The 21,849-nt window shown below is 46.0% G+C and overlaps 1 protein-coding gene across 1 annotated transcript; it reads left to right on the top strand.

Annotated features, from left to right (window-relative positions):
- The first annotated feature begins 351 nt into the window (after window positions 1-351).
- shld2 (shieldin complex subunit 2) lies at window positions 352-21,045 on the top strand. Its single transcript, XM_055661894.1, is given in 9 exon segments — window positions 352-2,389; window positions 2,391-3,012; window positions 9,178-9,285; window positions 10,521-10,715; window positions 12,681-12,815; window positions 13,625-13,831; window positions 16,509-16,743; window positions 20,023-20,138; window positions 20,808-21,045. Coding segments are annotated over 9 exon segments (2,649 nt in total). The 5' UTR covers window positions 352-1,531; the 3' UTR covers window positions 20,981-21,045.
- Window positions 21,046-21,849: the final 804 nt, after the last annotated feature.

Below are 21,849 nucleotides of genomic sequence, written 5' to 3'. Positions count from 1 at the left end.
TGTACGTCTTGGGAATGTCGGAATGCGCCCGGAGAAATCCCAGTTGGATTGTTTTCTCTGGATTGCTGGAGATTGAGGGGAGACCCAATAGATTATATAAAATTGTGAGAGGCATAGATAGAGTTGATGACCAGAACCTTTATCCTTGGAAGGAAATGTTAAAGACTTAAAGCCCTGTCCCACTGTACGAGTTCATTCCAAGAGCTCTCCCGCGTTTGCCCTGATTTGAACTAGGAGATTTACGGTAATGGCCGCTCGTCGGTACTCGGGGCTCTCGTGGACATTTTTCAACATGTTGAAAAATCTTCACGAGTCTTCCCGAGCTTACCTGCCGTTAGCAAGTCGTCCCGAGTACCTGCCGTTAGCGTTACGAGCCGCTAAGAGGCGTCCCCGAGCTCCGACGTACCCGCTACGTTCATTCTACGTGCTTACCACGAGTTTGATTTTTTTAACTTGGGAGAGCTCTTGGAATTAACTCGTACCATGGGACAGGGCCATAAAGGGCATAGATTTAAGGTGAGAGGGGCAAAATTTAAAGGCGCTGTGTGGGGCAGGTTATTTTACACAGAGGCTGGCGGGTGCTTGGAACATACTGCCTGGGAAGCAAATACAAAGTGGCGTTGAAGAGGCTTTTAGATAGGCACATGGATATGCAAGGAACGGAGGGATATGCATCATACTGTATGCAGGCTGATGAGCATAGTGTATCTTGACATCTTTGTGGACCAAAGTACTGTTCTGTGTAATAATGTTTGCTACGAGATGGTCACTGTGCTTTGTGAAGGGATTGAGCACCCTCTAGAGGGATGGTGGGACCCTGCTTTTGATTCAATGCTGTACATTGAATTTTCTCTGGTACGTATCCGACCCATTTCCCTGACATTGGTTCTCTAGAAGAAACATCCATTTTGTCTCCTTGCACTATAACAGCTCAATGTCGTTAACGTGTGCAAAATTGTGTTTTATTTGCTTAAAAAACTCATTTGAATTCCGCAGGCACTGCAGAGACGGTGGATGAAGGTAACCATTGCATATTGCAACTGTGCTGGCCTGATGTTTTACTGCCTGTATAAACCCATTCTGGTACTGATGCACAAGTCACATTTTGTACCCAATGAATGCTGATTAGATGATCACAGCCAGGGTGAATTCAATAGCAAACCATGACTCATCTTCACAAGGTGGGGCTCTATGAGATTAAAAGACTTATAACATGTGCCAGTAATGTTGCATTCTTTTTTATTTAAAGGATTTATTCCTCCACCCATCCTTGATTACTGATTAAAGTCTGTCACTGTGTCTGGCAGAATGGTCGACTTAAAACAACATTGTGCCAAAGGCATCTAATCCTGTGATGAAACAAAATGATACTGATGTTTAAATGTCTCCAGTATTTAGCTTTCTGCTCACTCTTATGATGTTTGTTGACTCCATACAGATTAATCGGATGAAAACTATGACACTCTATTGAAGATAATATCACTTTGGAGATTGGTATCTCCTGGAAGGATTGAAGTATTTATTTTTGCAAATGAATAATAGGAATAAAATCCACATTTTCCTTGGGGCACCCTCCATTTTGGCACAGCAGACATCATCAGCACACGAAGCAGTGACTGAAGGAAGGTCTAAGAAGTGGCTTCAGTGCCAGTTTTTATACGATGCAGGATCCCTCACTGATAAGATCCACAGAGCTGAATCCTCTCAGCAAAACCATGGCGGCCATTTTACTGCTTTGAAATCCGGGGAAGAAATTATAACAGCATCTCGGGAAAGTGCAGCTGAGAGTTTCGATGCATCTGTGCCAGAACAGAGACTGAGCGGTGAGTGTGAGAGGCTGAATGATGAAAACCTCAGGACTGGAGAGAAAGGGAAACCGAGAGAGTTAAGCAACAGAACCCTGCTGCACTCTGATGGAAGTCTTAAAACATATAACGAACGTGCTGGTGAACCCAGCAGTGAACTTTGCATAGATGAAGGTTTCAGGGCACCTGCGTCTGACAGAAGTGCACACGACAGAGAAAATGAGACTGAATCTAGAGACCCCACTAGTACAACAGTGCAGTGTGGAGATTTGAAAGAAGATGATCATGAATTACCACGTGAGGCATTAATGGAATATCTGCAGAGTAACTTTCCAACCAAAGAACAAGGATGTTGCTTCAAAGCCACAACAGTGAACCTAAGCTTATCAACAGACTCTGAATTCCTCAGCGTGTTGGCAGCCAGTCAAGTTGCCATCCTCTCACAGAAATGTTCAGAAAATCCGGCGAAACTGAAAACTAAATCTGAGATGCCATCTCAGTTAATTTCATCCACCTCTAGTTCTATTAGACCTTGCGAGAGTGAGATGGTGAGCAGACAAGGTGAGAGTTCAGGAAGTACACCAGGAACTCTCCGACTTGTTGAGCAATCAGCAACTGTCCAGCAATGAAGCTTTGGGTGGGAGGGGACCAGAAGAATCAGAGCTGCTCTTCAGTCCCGACATTGACTGGTCCAATGGTGAGGTTGAGGTTAATATTGAACCATACAGTGAAGGAATCCTTTGCTCTCAGGCTGTGAACTCTCCTAAGTGGTCTTTAAAAAATCCATTGGAGATCATCAAAGAGCCAGAGGAGTTCAATGAGGAAATCCAAACATCAAGTTTACATCAAGACCCACCATCGCCCAAGAGAATGAAGACGGCGGACTACAACAGAACCTCTCATCTTGGTCACTATCTACAATCAGCAAGGTCGCGATGGCCATCTCCCCGGCTTGGCTTCATTCAGACAGAGCAGCTTAATGGTTGCACTGACAAGAACGGGAAGTACCACATTTTGGTCACTGTTCTGTTCCGCTGCCTCTTGAAGGAGATCGACATCAAGTCGGGATCACTGACTGGGTGCAGAGTTCCCATAGCGACCATCGTGGTAACGGACCAATCAGGAGTAACCATGAAAGTGGTGCTATGGCGAGCTGCTGCATTCTGGGCACTGGCTACCTTCCCTGGTGATGTCGTATTACTAACAGGTAAGAGATCATTTCATTCCCAGACACTTGTATGCACTTAGGAAACCTGAACGGAAACACTTATATTATGCCCCCGATGTGTCCCACTTAGGGAAAATCCTTTAAAACCGAATGAGAAACCTCTGGAACTCTCTGCCACTTTGCGCCCCACCCAAGAGGGAGTTTCCGTGCGGGGATTCCAGGGAGGTTTTTGTCAGCCATCTCGGTGCCTCGACCTGCTTCCTGCACCTACTATGCAACCCAAGGTTTCCGTGCGGTTCCCGGAGGTTTTTGTCAGTCTTCCTATCTGCTTCCACAACCTGCAACCTCCAGGAACCGCACGGAAACTTTGGGTGGGGCGCAAAGTCTCCAGAGGTTTCCGTTCAGGCTTCCTAAGTGGGACAGGGGCATTACTTACCCTCTCAGAAATTTAACATTGGTGGGGACTGAAAAGTCCCCATAGGTTGGTTCCTGGTATAATAGTGTAGTTTAGTTCAGTTTATTATCACGTGCATCGAGGTACAGTGAAAAGCTTTTGTGTGCTAACCAGCCAGCGGAAAGCCAATTCAGGATTACAATCGAGCCATTCACAGTGTACAGTTACATGATGAGGGAATAACATTTAGTGCAAGGTAAAGCCTGATCAAAGATAGTCCAAGGGACGCGATGAGGTAGATAGTAGTTCAGGACTGCTCTCTAGTTGTGGGGGGATGATTCAGTTGCCTGATAACAGCTGGGAAGAAACTGTCCCTGAATCTGGAGATGTGCCGTTTCACATTTCTATAGGGGGGGTTGCACGTAAGGTCATCGAAATGGAAAGCACATCAATATTTGGATTCATACCAAAGTGAGGTCGTTGTGTTTGTTGCCAACCAGTCATCCCAGTTGCAAGGCATGGAGTCATTGAGTCGTATAGCATGGAAATGGGCCCCTCGGCCCACCATGTCCATGCTCACCTTGTTGCCATCTGCACTAATCGCGTTTGCCTGCAATTAGTTCACAGCCTTTTGTGCCTTGCCTGTTTAAACAACATTCCCTCAAACATTGTGATTGCATCTGACTCCACCATCTCCTCTGGCAATCAATTCCAAATATCAACCGCCCTCTGTGTTTTAAAAAAAAATCTTCCTCTCAAATCCACTTAGAACTTTACCCTCTTGTTTTTGATACCCCTACCATGGGAAGAAGATTCAGACTATGTATATCCCTTAGAATATTATATACCTCCATCAGGTCATCGCTCAAGCTCCTTTATCCAGAGAAAACAAACCCATAAATGTTCTTCCCTGCACCACGTCATAAGCACTTTGCTCAGCTGTTCTGATGCTGCCTCCTAAACCTTGCAACCGTTACCACCAAGGGCAGCAAGATCATGAGAATGCAGCTACTAGGGAATTTATTTAGAATCACCAACCATCTTGAGTTGAAAATGTATCACTGTTCCTTCATTGGCTTTTTTAGTTTGGTTTAGAGATACAGTGCGGAAACAGGCCCTTTGGCCCACTGGATCTGCACCGACCAACATATTATCACTAGGGACAATTTTACACTGAAGCCAATTCACCTACAAACCTGTACGTCTTTGGAGTGTGGGAGGAAACCGAAGATCTGGTGAAAACCCACACGGTCGCAGGGAGAAGGTACAAACTCTGTACAGACAGCGCCCTTAGTCGGGATCAAACCCGGATCTCTGGCGCCTTAAGGCAGCAACTCTACCGCTGCGCCACTGGGCCACCCACACGTGGCCGTGGGCTTTAAGTCCTGGAATTGTCCCTTCCCGACAGCATTGTGAGAGAAGGTACACAAAAATGCTGGAGAAACTCAGCGGGTGCAGCAGCATCTATGGAGCGAAGGAAATAGGCGACGTTTTGGGGCCGAAACCCTTCTTCAGAGAAAGCATTGTGAGAGAGTTTTCACCAGAAGCAGCCCAGCAATTCAAGAAGATGGTTCACAATCGATGACAGCTTGGGGTGGGCTGGAACTACTCGGTGGGTGAAGCAACAACTGTGGTGACAAAGTGACTCCCAATGCACTCACATATTGGAGTGGAACCAAACGGAGAGCTCTTTAATGAAAAGCTTCCTCCTTTATCCTTTATATTCTTTATATCCTTTAGGGACAGAAGTTTAGGGGTAATATGAGGGGGAACTTCTTTACGCAGAGAGTGGTGGCAGTGTGGAATGAGCTCCCAGTGGAAGTGGTGGAGGCAGGTTCACTGGTATCATTTAAAAATAAATTGGATAGGCATATGGATGAGAAGGGAATGGAGGGTTATGGTATGAGTGCAGGCAGGTGGGACTAAGGGGAAAAAAAAATTGTTCGGCATGGACTTGTAGGGCCGAGATGGCCTGTTTCCGTGCTGTAATTGTTATATGGTTATATGGTTATCATTCAAGGTCACTATCTGGCCTTGCTAGTGGCATACAGATGCAAAAAACTAATATTAAGAACAATTTGAGAAAACTGTTTCCTAAAGGAAATAGGTGGGATACATGGTGTTATTTTGCGAGCACAAAAGCAAAAATAAACGATGCAAAATCCTTTATTATATAGCTGCAGCATTGTGTACTGGGGACCACACCTAAGGACAGCTTTGAAAAGGGAGCTGATGCTGTTTATGGAACGGTAGTCAGAGTGAAAGGGTTCAGTGGTGTGGGATGACTGCTTGTTCTCGCCCTGGATCAGGAACAGCTTTAGTGACGTTTTTGTTGTGATAGCATAAATAAATGAGATCAGCCTCTACTGTATATGCAGGATCTGAAGCGATGATGTGAAATAGTGTCAGTAACAGATTCAATGGCAGCGATATGAAGAAAGTGCAGACGGATAAACCAACTAGGCCACTTGGTCCTTCAAACCCGCTCCGTCATTTAATAAGATCATGGCTGATCTAATTATGACCTCGACCCCACCTTCCTCTCAGCCCACACTAGCCTTTATTCTAACTAAAAAAAAACCCACAAAGCGCTGGAGTTACTCAGCGGGTCAGGCAGCATCTATGGAGGACATGGATAGTTGATGTTTCAGCTTGGGACCCTTCTTCAGTCTGATCCATGTCCTTCAGTATTGCTGCCTAACCCTCTGAGTTACTCCAGCACTCTGTGTTTTTTTTTTTGTAAACCATCATCTGCACTTCCTTGTTTCTCCAGGTTGTTACCTTTGCCTTGAATATCGTAATTCTCTTTGCTTCAACTGCCCTTGGTCTCCTTTATGCTGATTTTGTTAACCGTGACCCCAGGTCCCAAATTCTCCACATCCACCCTGTTCAACAATATGCTTCAATCACGTCACCTTTCACTTTTCTAAACTCCCGAGGATACAAACCGAGCCTGTTCAACTGTTTTTTAGAACCTGTCCATCCGGGTAAACTAGTAAACCTTCTCCGAACTGCACCCAATGTATTAACATACTGGAGAGCAAGTAAATGAAGAGCTCTTTATTGAAAAGCTTCTTCCTGTATCATTCACTGTTCCATAATAATTCAGATTCAGATTCAATTTTAATTGTCATTGTCAGTGTACAGTACAGAGACAACGAAATGCATGTAGCATCTCCCTGGAAGAGCGACATAGCAAATGATTTGAATAAATAATAATAAGTGTCCGGGGTTGGCAGTCACCGAGGTACGTTGTTGAGCAGTGTGACAGCCGCCGGGAAGAAGCTGTTCCTGGACCTGCTGGTTCGGCAACGGAGAGACCTGTAGCGTCTCCCGGATGGTAGGAGGGTAAACAGTCCATGGTTGGGGTGAGAGCAGTCCTTGGCGATGCTGAGTGCCCTGCGCAGACAACACTTGCTTTGGACAGACTCAATGGAGGGGAGCGAGGAACCGGTGATGCGTTGGGCAATTTTCACCACCCTCTGCAATGCCTTCCAGTCGGAGACAGAGCAGTTGCCATACCATACTGTGATACAGTTGGTAAGGATGCTCTCGATGGTGCAGCGGTAGAAGTTCACCAGGATCTGAGGAGACAGATGGACCTTCTTCAGTCTCCTCAGGAAGAAGAGACGCTGGTGAGCCTTCTTGATCAGAGTTGAGGTATTGTGGGTCCAAGAGAGGTCATCGGAGATGTTGACTCCCAGGGACCTGAAGCTAGAAACACGTTCCACCTCCATCCCGTTAATGTGGATGGGGGTGTGCATGCCGCCTCTGGACTTCCTGAAGTCTACAATGAGCTCCTTGGTCTTCAATAAGGATTGCCATGCAGCTCAATGGCCAAATGTAAAATACATGGCTGGTAAAAATCAGATGAAACTACGAAAGATTGCAGATGCTGATATACACAGCATCAAACAAGCTGCTGGAAGAACTCATTGGTAACGCAGAAACTTTAGACGTCATCTTACCTTGGCCCCCATATCTGAGGAAGGATGTGCTGGTGTAGGGGAGGTTTACGAGAATAATTCCAGGAATGATTGGGTTAACATATGATGAGCATTTGATGGCACTGGGCCTTTTGTTTTATAAGGATGAGGGGGGGGGCTCATTGAAATTTACCAAATAGTGAAAGGCCTGGATAGAGAGGATGCGGAGAGGATGTTTCCACTTGTGGGAGAGTCTAGAATAAAAGGACGTACCTTTAGACAGGAGATGAGGAGGAAACTCTTTAGTGTGAGGGTGGTGAATCTGTGGAATTCATTGCCACAGAAGGTTGTGACGGCCACGTCGATGGATATTTTTAAGGCAGAGATTGAAAGATTCTTGATAAGTATGGGTGTCAGAGGTTATGGGGTAAAGGGAGAAGAATGGGGCTGAGAGGGAAAAGTAGATCAGCCATAATTTATTGGCGGAGTAGTCTTGATGGGCCGAATGGCCTAATTCTGCTCCAAAAACATGAACTTCAGAGAGAAGTGCATAAAAAGCCAAAGCCAATTAACCTACAAACTTGTTTAAGAAGGAACTGCAGATGCTGGAAAATTGAAGGTAGGCAAAAATGCTGGAGAAACTCAGCGGGTGAGGCAGCATCTATGGAAGCGTCTCGACCCGAAACGTCACCTATTCCATCACTCCATAGATGCTGCCTCACCGAAGGGCCGAATGGCCTCCTCCTGTACCTATTTTCTACGTTTGTTAGCTGGGCATCAAGGTTGCCCTTGAGGTTCCCTGAAGGTTGCCATACTGTCTCCCTTCAGCCACCAGAGTGCGCTGCTGAGCTGCACAGATAATGAAGAAATAGCTGGTAGCAAATGGACAGAACATAATTGCTCATATTGAACATATTGCATTTGGATATGGCATGGTACATGGATAGAAACATAGAAAATAGGTGCAGGAGTAGGCCATTCGGCCCTTCGAGCCTGCACCACCATTCGATATGATCATGGCTGATCATCCAACTCCGTATCCCATCCCTGCCTTCTCTCCATACCCCCTGATCCCTTTATTGTATTGTATTGTATATCTTTATTGTCATTTCCTGAGTATTCGCATACCCAGAGGAAACAAAAAAACGTTGCTCAACCAGTGTCCATTCAGTGTGCATGAAAAATAAATAGAAATAAAAAAAAAATACATGTGGCATGAACAAATTTCACTCTGGCAGAGAATTCCACAGGCGTTCCGACACGGCTCGGTGTAACAATGGATTTGCTGCATCTCGGTTTGTAAAAGACCTTGGCAGGGGGGCAAAGTCCATTTAGCAGTCTTAAGCCTGTGACCCCTCCTTCTGGTTTTCCCCAACATCGGTAATCTTCCCAGATGCATCTAGAAGGGAACATCTTCCCTAGAAATATAGCCAATGGGCCAAACCTTCTGTGGCAGAGAATGGACAGATTCGCCACTCTAGTGTGAAAAATGATTTTCTCATCTCAGGGACTCCTTCCCTCTTATCCTTAAGGGTGACCCCTAGTTAGGGACTTCAGGTCTATGTGCCATTTCTTCCTGCATCTAAGACTATGTTTCTTATATGGGCCTATTCGGGCAGGGGAACTTATCTAGATATCCACTTGGGCCAAACAACTACAAAGATGTCTTGCCATTTCTGTGCTTTAGGACCATGTCTCATCTTCCTATTCGTGGGAACATCTTACCACTTGATAAACACTACAAAGATTTTACCAGCTGTACAATTCTCCACTTTTAACTTACACCGTCAAGGATAAATACTTGTTGATTCTTTGAATCAGTAGAGAAGTTGATTCAGTGTTTCTTGTGATGGATGGGTGGAGACTGTGTTCTTGTACTTGCAGATGTGACCGTGTACTGGGACCACTGGCAAGGGGAGCAGGTGGTGCAGTCTACCAAGAGGAGCAAACTGGCCAAGCTGGGCCCCTGTTTACAGATTCAAGCCGCACAATGTGAGTATCAGCATCCTGTCACTACATCCACATGCTTGCATCTGTAGAGAAATATGTATTAACATTCCGTACCTTACCAACCTCATCTGCATCGATTGTTATGCACGAGCTTGCTACCGGGGCAGAACAATTTGAAGATAGACATAAATAGCTGTAGTAACTCTGCGTGTCGGGCAGCATCTCTGGAGAAAAGGAATAGGTGACATTTCGGGTCGAGACCCTTCTTCAGACTTCAGTTGGATTATTACCACCTTTTGATCCCAAAGTGAATCTTAAGCAATTGTGAGTGTAAGTTAGGCATGCCCATTACTCCTAATTCCATGCATAACTGACGGAGCTTGACGCTGACTGTGAAACTTCACAAAGTTACTCCAGTTGCATTAATGTCAATCCCATAAACGTTTAAAGCACTCTATTGAAGTGTGCGCAGTAGATTCTTAGTCATGGGATTGGTGGTTAAGGGAAGAGCCTGATATTACGATCATTAAAAGCCGATGTATCAAGAAGGGTCTCGACCCGAATCGTTGCCCATTTCCTTCGCTCCATAGATGCTGTCTCACCAGCTGAGTTTCTCCAGCATTTTTGCCTATCTCCGATGTTTAGTATGATTGTCACAAAGTACCAGTCAAGTCCAGGGTTCCGAATGAGTTTGGAATTCAGGTGCCCAGGTAGAATTAGTGTTTGAGATTAATGAATTAAGTCAAACTACATTAGTATTCACTGCGTGTAGGAAGAAAATACAGATGCTGGTGTACACCACAGATAGACACAAAATGATGGTGTAACTCAGCAAGATGGGCAATAACTCTGGAGAAAAGGAATGGGTGACGTTTTTCGGATCACGACCCTTCATCAGACTGAGAAGCAGGGGAGGGGGGAAACTAGAGGTATGAAAAGGTACAGAACAAAGAGCTTATTTTATTATATTTATTCATATTCTATATACATGTTAGTAGTCAACTACATTCAATCTTTACGTTGAATCCATGATGTGATCCAGAAGCTATTTCAAAACTCTTGTTTATTTTTGAGTGCTATTTAGACTAGTGACTAGGAGCCAAGCTTATCTGTCGATCACACCTTAATCCTTGTGATGTGATCCAGTTGCCTCCAGAGGCATTCATACAGAATCAAAGTCTGTGTGGTCATGTAATTTTGCTTTGTTTTGATAATGTTGCCTGTTTTGATATTTTATTGTGTCAGACTAACTCTTCCTGTGTGATTTCTTTCCAAAGGGTCCCAGACAGTGAATCCAATAGTGCTGAAAGAGCTTGTTACACATATATCCTGTCAGCACCCCCATCTTCTGACTCTGGGGCCGACAAACCAACAGCGTTCAGACTCTGTGCAATACGTCAACCTGCCCGACCTGAACCTTGGCCTGGTGGTACATGCACGACTCAAGGTCATCCTCGTCACTCTCTTCACAGGTCTGTACTAGTCCACTTCTCCTAGTTTACTTCCTATTGTGGTTTCATAAGTCGTAGGAACAGAAGTAGGCCATTCGGCCCATCTGCGCTATTCAAATTCAATCACAGCTGATCTATCCTTCCCTCTCAACCCCATTCTCCTGCCTACTCCTCAAAACATTTGGGTTCCTCTTACCCGCTGCGGATGGAGAGGTTCAACAGATACCTACACCCCTTTCCCCCGCCATCTCTATTATTTGTAAGTCAGCGTCAATTAGGCAAAGTAGCAAAATTCTCTCTTGCCGGCAAGTAAATGTAATGCTGAAGAACTGAATCAGTCTGAAGAAGGGTCTCGACCTGAAACGTCACCAATCCATGTTCTCCAGAGAGAATGTCTGATCTACTGTTACTCCAGCACTCTGTATCTTTAGGTGTATTAACCAATCTGCAGAACTTTGTTTGTACCTGAAGAAGGTCTATTCCCCGCAGATGCAGCCTGGCTGATTGAGTATTTCCAACAATGTCTATTTTTATCGAACTGCCCTCCCAGCTGTTATCCTGGACACCAACCAGTTGAGTCTCGGAATTCCTGGCTAATGTATTTCATTCCTTCGTGATGAATTCTAATTTGAGGTTGGAGACATTAAGGGCCTGTCCCACCAGCATGCGACTCCATGCGGCAAGTGCGACCTAACGTGGTCGCTTGAGCCGTACGGCCTCGCGGGGTGGGTCCCACTTCGATCGCCAGAGCCGTATGGAGTTGTGCGGAGCTGGTCCCGACATCGCGTGGGTCTCCGAAAAACTGACCGTGTTCAAAAAATCCGTGCGGCAACGGCCTGCCGGCCCACAGCCGCCTCGACGCCGGACTCACCGCCTCGACGGGCGTGCGCAGCGTCTTGACGCCGTACGTCACACACGAACTTCCCACGGACTTCGCTCGAACTTCACGTCACTCACTCGACCTCCGCGTGGCCCCCGCTTCCGGTTTGGTCACACTCGCCGCTTGCAGGTCGCATGCTCGTGGGACAGGCCCTTCAGGAACATCAGATGCTGTAATTTTGAGTGAAACCGAACAGAGTAACTCAGCGGGTCAGGCAACATTTGTGTAAGGAATGGAGAAGGTAACGTTTCAGGTCGGGGCCCTTCTTCAGACTCGGGCAAGGTTAATTTGAGGTTAATTAACACACTGGAGATTTCCATGTTACGCTGTGTGTTCACCCATCTGCGGTTCCTTACACCTGATGTTCTGTGCTAAAGATGGTTTCTACCTTTGGTGAAGGCTGGAATATTTCCCATTCATCAACAGTCAGAACCTGCATTAATGTAGCTGCTTTGAAGCAGCAAACCATCACAAGGCTCTTCATTTGAAACCAAACCACATAAGAACATGCTGGTACATGACCAAAAGCATGATTAGACATTTATGTGTTAGAGGATGGCCCTAAGAAAGAGATGGCGAGGTCCAGGCAGGGTTAACCATGGTGATTATGTGATATAAAGCATTTTCAGCACTGGGTATCAAAGGACAGCCAACTCAATGGATGGGAATTCCAGAACATAGGGCTGACGGAGCTCCAGACAAGGCTGGATGCAAGCAACTGCGGATGCTGGTTTACAAAAAAAGACAAAGTGCTGGAGTAACTCAGTGGATCAGGTGGTATCTCTGGAGAACCTGAATAGGTGATGGTTCGGGTCAAGATCCTTCTTCAGTGGGTCCAAGGGTCTCGACCCGAAATGTCGCCGACTCCTTCGCTCCATAGATGCTGCCTCACCCGCCGAGTTTCTCCAGCATTTTTGTCTACCTTTGAATTTTCCAGCATCTGCAGTTTTTTCTTAAACAGGAGTAACCATCGATGGTTCTTTCAGCAGCTTTGGGCAGGAGCAAGGGTGATGATGGTGTGTATTATGGATTAAGTGCACCACTAACGTGCAGGTTAGTGCAGCTGTCAGCGCACTGTATATAACCTGTCGACGCTTCATGTTCAGAGAACACGTACACCTACGGTGGGAAGAAGCAGCAGAAGATCGTGCTGACGGTGGAACAGGTCAAAGACAAGCCGGGCACACTGACTCTCTGGGGAAGTTGCGTTTCTTGGCACTCTCGGATTCAAAGGAAATTGGGTGAGTGAGACACAATCTTTGCAGTAAGTCGAATGTTAAATGTGTGGTTCAGCTGTCAGCCTGACCGATGTGTCTTGACCGATGTAACAATGGGCAGCCAGTTTCCTTCTGAAGTTCTCTCCCCAGTTTTCCTTCCCGAAGACACTGCCATGTACTGAACCAGTGAGAGCCGAACAGGTCATGTAACGGCGGGTTACTGGTGAATTCCCAGCCCTCCTGGCTCGAATCCTCACTCAGCAGAAATGCAGGAATCACCCACCATTAATCAGGAGCTCTGCTCCATCGAGAGGATATTTCAACTAGTGGAAGAGTCTAGGACCAGAGGGCACAGCCTCAGAATTAAAGGAAGTACCTTTAGAAAGGAGATGAGGAGGAATTTCTTTAGTCAGAGGGTGGTGAATCTGTGGAATTTTTTTGCCACAGACAGCTGTGGAGGCCAGGTCATTGGGTATTTTTAAGATTGCCACATTCTTGATTAATGCGGGTGTCAAGGGTTAAGGGGAGAAGGCAGGCACAGTGTTGCGTATTATTCAAGAGTCTGATGGTGGTTGGGAAGAAGCTATTCTTCAACCTAGTGGTAACGGTTTCCATACTCCCAGTGTCATAGAAACATAGAAAATAGGTGCAGGTGTAGGCCATTCGGCCCTTCGAGCCTGCACCGCCAGGAGTTAAATGAGAGCGTGGCTGGGGTGGTGTGGGTCTTTGATGATACTGGCTGCCTTTTTGATCATCGGTGATAATTCTGCTTTTCCCTAATCATTGCTGTTGCTAACTGCGACCCTTTACCCTTGCATCCACGTGTCTCTTAGACCATGTCTGGGACTTCAGAATGCTGCTGGTCGGTCAGAATGCCATCTGCGGGGACTTAGAGCTGCACACCACACCTTGGTCGTCCTGCGAGTGCCTGTTTGATGACGATGAAAGAGCCATTGAGTTCAGATCTAAATACCAACCCAGCGAGACGGCCTGCGTTAAAGTGATGGCTCTTTCAACACTATTACTCACCAGGTATTCAGGTGTGTGCATTCCCATCTGACTGTAATAGCAGCATTGTAAACAACGCTCTCTGAAGGCCACGTATTTTGCCGAAAAGTGAATTTGCGCCTCCGAGTATTTTTCCCATTCATTGGTCAGATGGTGAGAATTGATTACAATCGAGCCATCAATACATGATTACAATCGAGCCATTCACAGTGTACAGATACATGATAAAGGGAATAACACAAATAACTTGTAGTGCTAGATAAAGCCGGTAAAGTCCGATCAAAGATAGTCAGAGCGTCTTCATTGAGGGATTGCTCTCTAGCTGCGGTAGAATGGTTCAGTTGCCTGATAACAGCCAAAGATCTTACATAGAAACATAGAAATTAGGTGCAGGAGTAGGCCATTCGGCCCTTTGAGCCTGCACCGCCATTCAATATGATCATGGCTGATCATCCAACTCAGTATCCCGTACCTGCCTTCTCTCCATACCCCCTGATCCCCTTAGCCACAAGGGCCACATCTAACTCCCTCTTAAATATAGCCAATGAAGTGGCCTCAACTACCCTCTGTGGCAGAGAGTTCCAGAGATTCACCACTCTCTGCGTGAAAAAAGTTCTTCTCATCTCGGTTTTAAAGGATTTCCCCTTTATCCTTAAGCTGTGACCCCTTGTCCTGGACTTCCCTAACATCGGGAACAATCTTCCTGCATCTAGCCTGTCCAACCCCTTAAGAATTTTGTAAGTTTCTATAAGATCCCCTCTCAATCTTCTAAATTCTAGAAAGTATAAACCAAGTCTATCCAGTCTTTCTTCATAAGACAGTCCTGACATCCCAGGAATCAGTCTGGTGAACCGTCTCTGCACTCCCTCTATGGCAATAATGTCCTTCCTCAGATTTGGAGACCAAAACTGTACGCAATACTCCAGGTGTGGTCTCACCAAGACCCTGTACAACTGCAGTAGAACCTCTCTGCTCCTATACTCAAATCCTTTTGCAATGAAAGCTAACATACCATTCGCTTTCTTTACTGCCTGCTGCACCTGCATGCCTACCTTCAATGACTGGTGTACCATGACACCCAGGTCTCGCTGCATCTCCCCCTTTCCCAATCGGCCACCATTTAGATAATAGTCTGCTTTCCTGTTTTTGCCACCAAAATGGATAACCTCACATTTATCCACATTATACTGCATCTGCCAAACATTTGCCCACTCACCCAGCCTATCCAAGTCACCCTGCAGTCTCCTAGCATCCTCCTCACAGCTAACACTGCCCCCCAGCTTAGTGTCATCCGCAAACTTGGAGATATTGCCTTCAATTCCCTCATCCAGATCATTAATTGCCTTCAATTCCCTCATCCAGATCATCTTATAGCGGAGCAAGATGGGCTACTCCTGCTAAATACAATGGGCTGACGTGTAGTACGCTACGGAGGGGATCCTGGGCATTTTTCCCCGCCCATTTTAGTAACCGGAGCCTACCTGACCCGACCCGACTCGCAGTGTAATCAATGAACAGTTTGTGTGTGTGATATAGGGTTAGATTCATCATTCTGTCAGTTCATACTTCTTGTCAAGAATAAAATTTGACTCTGGTAATTGTCTTTTTTAATATATTTTAAATCATTTCTTTTTAAATGGCTCACAAGCAGTGTTTGAGTTGATTTTGTAGTAACCGGAACCGACCCGACTCGCAGGGTAATTGACATTGCGGGGGAAGTTTTTGTGTGTGATATAGGGTTAGATTCATAATTCTGTTAGTTCATAATTCTGTTAATTCTTGTTAAAGAATAAAATGTTTATAAACACACATACATGAATGTGATATAAATGTATATAATCATATAACACACACAATTATATTTCTTCTGATCCAATGATGAACTTTATTTCAGACTAGACAAGGGACATTAAATAAGAAACAATGTAAACCTCCCCGCAACTTCACACACACACACTAGGCCTTATCCCCGGGCCCCACACTCCCTCTCCCACTGCCCCGGGCAGCTCACTCTTTCTCCCGCTGCCCCGGGCCGCTCACTCCCTCTCCCCGGGCCACGCACTCCCTCTCCCCACTGTGGAAACAAAGATCCGATCTTTGACCGGAAGCAAGATGGCGGAGCAAGATGGCGGGGGCTGGTTGCTAAAATGGGTCATATAATCACCCATGAATCCGCCCATGAGCGTACTACAAGTTTGCGTGAGAGTAACCCATCTTGCTCCGCTATAAGATCTTTGATAACAGCTGTCTCTGAATCTGGAGGTGCGTGTTTCCACACTTCTATACCTCTTGCCTGATGGGAGAGGGGAGACGAGGGAGTGACTGAGGTGAGACTAGTCCTTGATTATGCTGGTGGCCTGGCCAAAGCAGCGTGAGGAGTAGGTGGAGTCATTGTGTGACGGTGTGGGCTGCGTCCGCAATTCTCTGCAATTTCTTGCGGTCTGGGATGGAGCTGTTCCCAAACCGTGCTGTGATGCATCCCGATAAAATTCTTGCCTGGACATCTGAGACCATTAAGTCATTCTGCCACTTAGCACAAGGTGTCTGTCAACTTTCCCCCTGTCAGTGAGTTCCTTCTTAGACCTGGACATCTTTTGCATTTCATGCACCATCACATGCAACTGTCACCTTGCTAAAACAGCAACATGTGGCTGTCTTGCATTGATCCATTCGAATTACCTTCATTGCTGCCTATGCTTCTGTTTGCAGTGACTGCTGAAGTAAAGACACACCTCATTGCAATTCAATGGAATACGCACTCTTCACTTCATCCTTTATTCACGATGGATGGCGTCACATCAGTGGAGACTGTCTTGGCTTCTCTTTCCCATCTTACATACGCTGGCTGTGGATACTGTGGCTGTGAGCTAGGACTTGATGACTACGGCATCTACAAGCAGTGTATTCCATGCTTACCGAACAATGTCCTGCGGACTTATTACAGGTAAGAGTTTTACACTTTTTTTTTCTCTCCAAACGTCCAACTTATCACAGAAGAAGGGAGACATTACTCGGTGTTACAATAGGTTTGCAACCTACAAACGCAGAATTGACATTTGTGAACGATGTGCGTGCAGGAATTCAAAGCTGAAAAATAAAATTGTGAGAATTGTCTTCAATTAGTGCCACATTTAGTGGGCGAGGCAAACAACATGTTTAAAGGGAAGATAGATACTGATTGAATGAATACTTTATTGTTCCCTGTGACAAGTCCCAGTGGAATTCTTTGCTTGAATACCCCATGGTATGCAAATAGTGGGCACATAAAGGGTGCTTACTAAGTTACAAAATATCTACGCCAGATCCCCCTTGTTCTCCCCCCCCCCCCCCCCCACCCCGCGTTAGGCCCTCCTTTGTTCTCAGCCCCCCCCCCCCCCTACCCTCTCTTCCCCCCCCCCCCCCCCCCCCCCCCCCCCCCCCCCCCACGACGGTCCCTCCACGCCGGGCCCTCCTTTGTTCCTTCCCCCGTCTGCGGTCTCCACATGGGCCGCTCTCGTCCATCGGTCGGTGCCATCATCGACCGCCGCACCGACCTCCCAGAGAAACGATTACTGTGATATGGTGAAAGAGGCTTGGGGGGAGCATAAATGCTAGTATTGACAGGAAGGGTTGAATAGCCTGCCTCTGATGTAAAAAGTCCCCGTAAAAAACCCAGATCTTCCCATTTTATCATGGAATTTAAAAAAAATCTGAACCAGTCTGAAGAAGTACCCCGACCCGAAACATCACCTTTAGGGTGGCACAGTGGTGCAGCTGGTAGAACTGGCACGAGCCAGAGACTCGGGTTCAATCCTGACCTTGACTGCTCTGTGTGTGGAGTTTGCACTTTCTCCCTATGACTGGGTTTCGTCCGGGTGCTCAGGTTTCCTCCCAAAAAGTGTAGGTTTGTAGGTCACTGCAACTTTCCCCGCGTGTGTAGGGAGTGGATGAGACAGAGAGATAGCATAGATCTAATGTGAATGGATAATCATTGGTTGGTGTGAATTCAGTGGGCTGAAGGGCTACAAAAGGCTATATGTTATATTGTTTAATAGAGAATCATCGCCCAAGAGTCAATTGAAACAATTGCTTGTCAATAGCAATGGCGATCCTTGATGATACTAGCAGCTGTATTCTTAAGACACAATTGTGTCTGATTATTGTGGGAAGAGGTTTCACTTCCAATACTGATTTTGATTTTCCATGACAGCTTTTTTTGTTCCCAAGTCAAAATTATTACCATAGTGAAACAAAATGAGCAATGTTGGTGCAAGCTGTAGTGAACGCCACTGTACGTTGCCCTCCTGTTCTCTCCCGCTCCAGTTCCTGCTAATGATCGAATTTGCTGCCTCTGTCGAAACAAGGAACTGCAGATGCTGAGTTTACATAGGAAAGACACAAAGTGCTGGAGTAACTCATAGGATCAGGCAGCATCTCTGAGGAACACGGATAGGTGACGCTTTGGGTCGGAACCCTTCTTCAGACGTCTTAGTCCGACCCTTCTGAGGAATGGTCCCAACCAGAAACATCACCGATCCATGTTTCCCAGGGATGCTGCCTGACTCACTAAGTTACTCCAGCACTTTGTGTCTTTCCTAATTTTCTACCTATGCCATTGGACCTTTTTTATTACATGGCTTTCAATCTTAACATCAACCCTATTATGTGGAAATTCATCAAATGCTTTTTGACATCACATCGACCTCATCTGGAATATTTCAACAAATGATATATCGGGTAACTGAACCATTCTATCAATAACCAGAGAGTGGTCCTGAGCTACCACCTCCCCCATTGGAGACCCTCAGACTATCTTTAATCGTTCTTTACTGGACTTTATCTTGCACTAAAAGTTATTCCCTTCATCATGTATCTGTACACTGTAGATGGTTTGATTGTAATCATATATTGTCTTTCCACTGACTGGGGTTAGCACACAACAAAAGCTTTGAACTGTACCTTGGTACACGTGACAATAAACGACACTAACTAGCTGGATAGTTAGACTGCACTTGAACTTGAACAAATGCTGCCCTGCGTCAGCTCACTCTCTGATCGGTGATATTTCTTCTGATTGGCTTTCAATTTTCCCCTCTTCTGAAATTGATAGATTTTATTTAATCAGGGAATGTTGTTAAGAGTTATGGAACCTGTGAAGCTACAATGCATCAGACATAATGAATGAAATGGTGGAACAAATATGAGGGATGGAACTTCTGATCAATGTTCAGGCACGGTTTAATTGATTTCAGCAGCTCTTTGCAAAAAGGTCATTTTTCAAGCCTGTCCAGATGCTGAAGGTGACCTGGTTTCTCAGCGTAAGATCAGAGCCAGGTTTACATGTTATCTCAGGAATCGCTGGGCCAGGCCTTGCGCTTGGATTCTCCCCTAACCTCTTTCCTTCGCTCAGTGATGCAGCAACAACCGTGCTGCATCCATTCACTGAAGAAGGGTCTCGGCCTGAAACGTCACCCATCCCTTCTCTCCAGAGATGCTGCCTAACCCCCTGAGTTACTCCAGCTTTTTGTGTCTATCATCAATGATTGTCTTGGCTGACTTCACTCAGTTTGATTTTTTTTTTTTTAATATTCTATCATAACATAAACTTCTGATATTGCGGTTCACAATAGTTGGTATAATTTAGGTAATATTCGACATAGAACCAATAATTATGTTTAGTTTAGTTTATTATTGTCACGTGTACTGAGGAACAGTGAAAAGCTTTTTGGCTGTATGCTATCCAGTCAGCAGAGAAACTATGCATGATTACAACCAAGCAGTCGACAATGTACAGATTTGAGATAAAGGAAATAACGTTTAGTGCAAGATAAAGTCCACTAAAGTCTAATAAAAAATAGTCCGAGGGTCTCCACTGAAGTAGATAGGAGGTCAGGACTGCTCTCTGGTTAGTGAGAGCATGGTTCAGTTGCCTGATAATAGCTGAACCACCCTATCATCAACTAGAGGCCTGTCCACACCAATACAATCCAATGCATGTCAACAGTACTTTTTGACAGAAGAGATTCTTATTAACTCTCAATCAGTCAGAAACAACTTATGAAATGATTTGGAAAAAAAAGAGTGCTGAGGTAACTCGGAATTCGGACAGAATTGAGATGTTTTTGACCAGTTAATTAATCCAGCACCTTGTCTGTCTTTTTTGTAACCAGCTTCTGCAGTTCCTTGTATCCCTATGAACAGATTTGGCTGGATATTACCTGATCTATATCTTTGTGTTTTCCAGGCCTACGGTGCTGACATTAGCAGATGGAAATACCAGTGTCGATGTTTCTGTCTCATCCAGACTTATGGAGAAGATATTCCTCAATATTCCTCCCTCCTCACTACACAAACCCATAGGTAACTGACCCTTTTTTAAACGTGACTCTAGCATATTAGTGGAGCACCCAGCGAGTGTGTGTGTGTGTGTGCTGATAGCCAAATGCTCATCAGTCAAGCTATGCAGCCAAGCTGCATTGGTAAAATTTACCAAAGCCAAATATCCTACAAACCCGCACGTCTTTAGGATGTGGGAGGAAACCACAGCACCTGGAGAAAACCCACGCGGTCACAGGGTGAATGTACAAACTCCACACAGACAGTACCCGGGGTCAGGATCGAACCTGGCTTTCTGGTGCTGTGAGGCGGTGGCTCTGCCAGTTGTGCCTGTTTGCTCCATTTCCTTGGTGGCTGTTTGGGAGACGCCATTAGTAGTGGCGGACAGGCCAGGGTGTCAGCTTGCCCGATGGCAAGTGGGCCCCTGATGAAGTGGGCCCCCTTTGTCTGCTGGCAACCAATATTTTTAGACCCAGTCCGCCACTGGCCATTAGAGTAAGCATCCGAGAGGAGTGCATACCTTCGCTAGCATTGGACTATTTGTTTCTACTCAGTGCAGTGTTCCCCTGGGGTGTCTGCACTGCCAACTGTAGTGGGCCTTGGCTGCCATCAATAATAACATTAACTGTACTGTGTTGAATGTAATTGAGGGGTGGGACACTAAAAGGCAGTGTTTGTGTGTGTGTGTTGCAGGTGTGTTTGGCAAGGTAACGTACGGCCTGGTGATAGCGGATCTGTGTCGCTCCTTGCTGGCTTATCCCGCTGACCGTTATCTACTGACGGTGCAAAGCCAGCTGCAGCTGGATGAAAACAGCGTGGCCATGAAGCAGGATTTCCAACTGTTGGATTTCCACCCGGACCTGTAAGCCGTGGCCTGATCACAAACTTCAATGGTGAATTCATCCTCTCTCCCCTGCAGAAGCCAAGTGGGGTTGGGGGTGGGGGGGGGGGGGGGGGGGGGCATTGTCAAGGATACGGGTCAAATTAGCTGCCACATCATCTACTAGCCACGTTGCCTCCAGCAAGTGATGCCATGTTCGGGTGGCGCAGCGGTAGAGTTGCTGCCTTACAGCGCCAGAGACCCGGGTTTGATCCTGACTACGGGTGCTGACTGCATGACTCCCTGTGACAGCGTGGGTTTTCTACAGGTGCTCCAGTTTCCTCCCACACACCAAAGACGTACAGGTTTGTATTCTGAGAAAATACATTCTTGCCATGGAGGGAGTACAGAGAAGGTTCACCAGACTGATTCCTGGGATGTCAGGATTTTCATATGAAGAAAGACTTTCATAGACTCGGCTTGTACTCGCTAGAATTTAGAAGACTGAGGGGGGATCTTATAGAAACGTACAAAATTCTTAAGGGGTTGGACAGGCTAGATGCAGGAAGATTGTTCCCGATGTTGGGGAAGTCCAGAACAAGGGGTCACAATTTAAGGATAAGGGGGAAATCTTTTAGGACCGAGATGAGAAAAACATTTTTCACACAGAGTGGTGAATCTCTGGAATTCTCTGCCACAGAAGGTAGTTGAGGCCAGTTCATTGGCTATATTTAAGAGGGAGTTAGATGTGTCCCTTGTGGCTAAAGGGATCAGGGGGTATGGAGAGAAGGCAGGTACAGGATACTGAGTTGGATGATCAGCCATGATCACATTGAATGGCGGTGCAGGCTCGAAGGGCCGAATTGGATACTCCTGCACCTAATTTCTATGTTTCTATGTAGGTTAATTTGCCTC

Source organism: Leucoraja erinacea, chromosome 34 (assembly GCF_028641065.1).
Source record: "Leucoraja erinacea ecotype New England chromosome 34, Leri_hhj_1, whole genome shotgun sequence".
Lineage (NCBI taxonomy): Eukaryota > Metazoa > Chordata > Chondrichthyes > Rajiformes > Rajidae > Leucoraja > Leucoraja erinaceus.
Note: the sequence above shows the minus strand (reverse complement) of the source record. Positions and strands in the feature narration are given on the sequence as shown.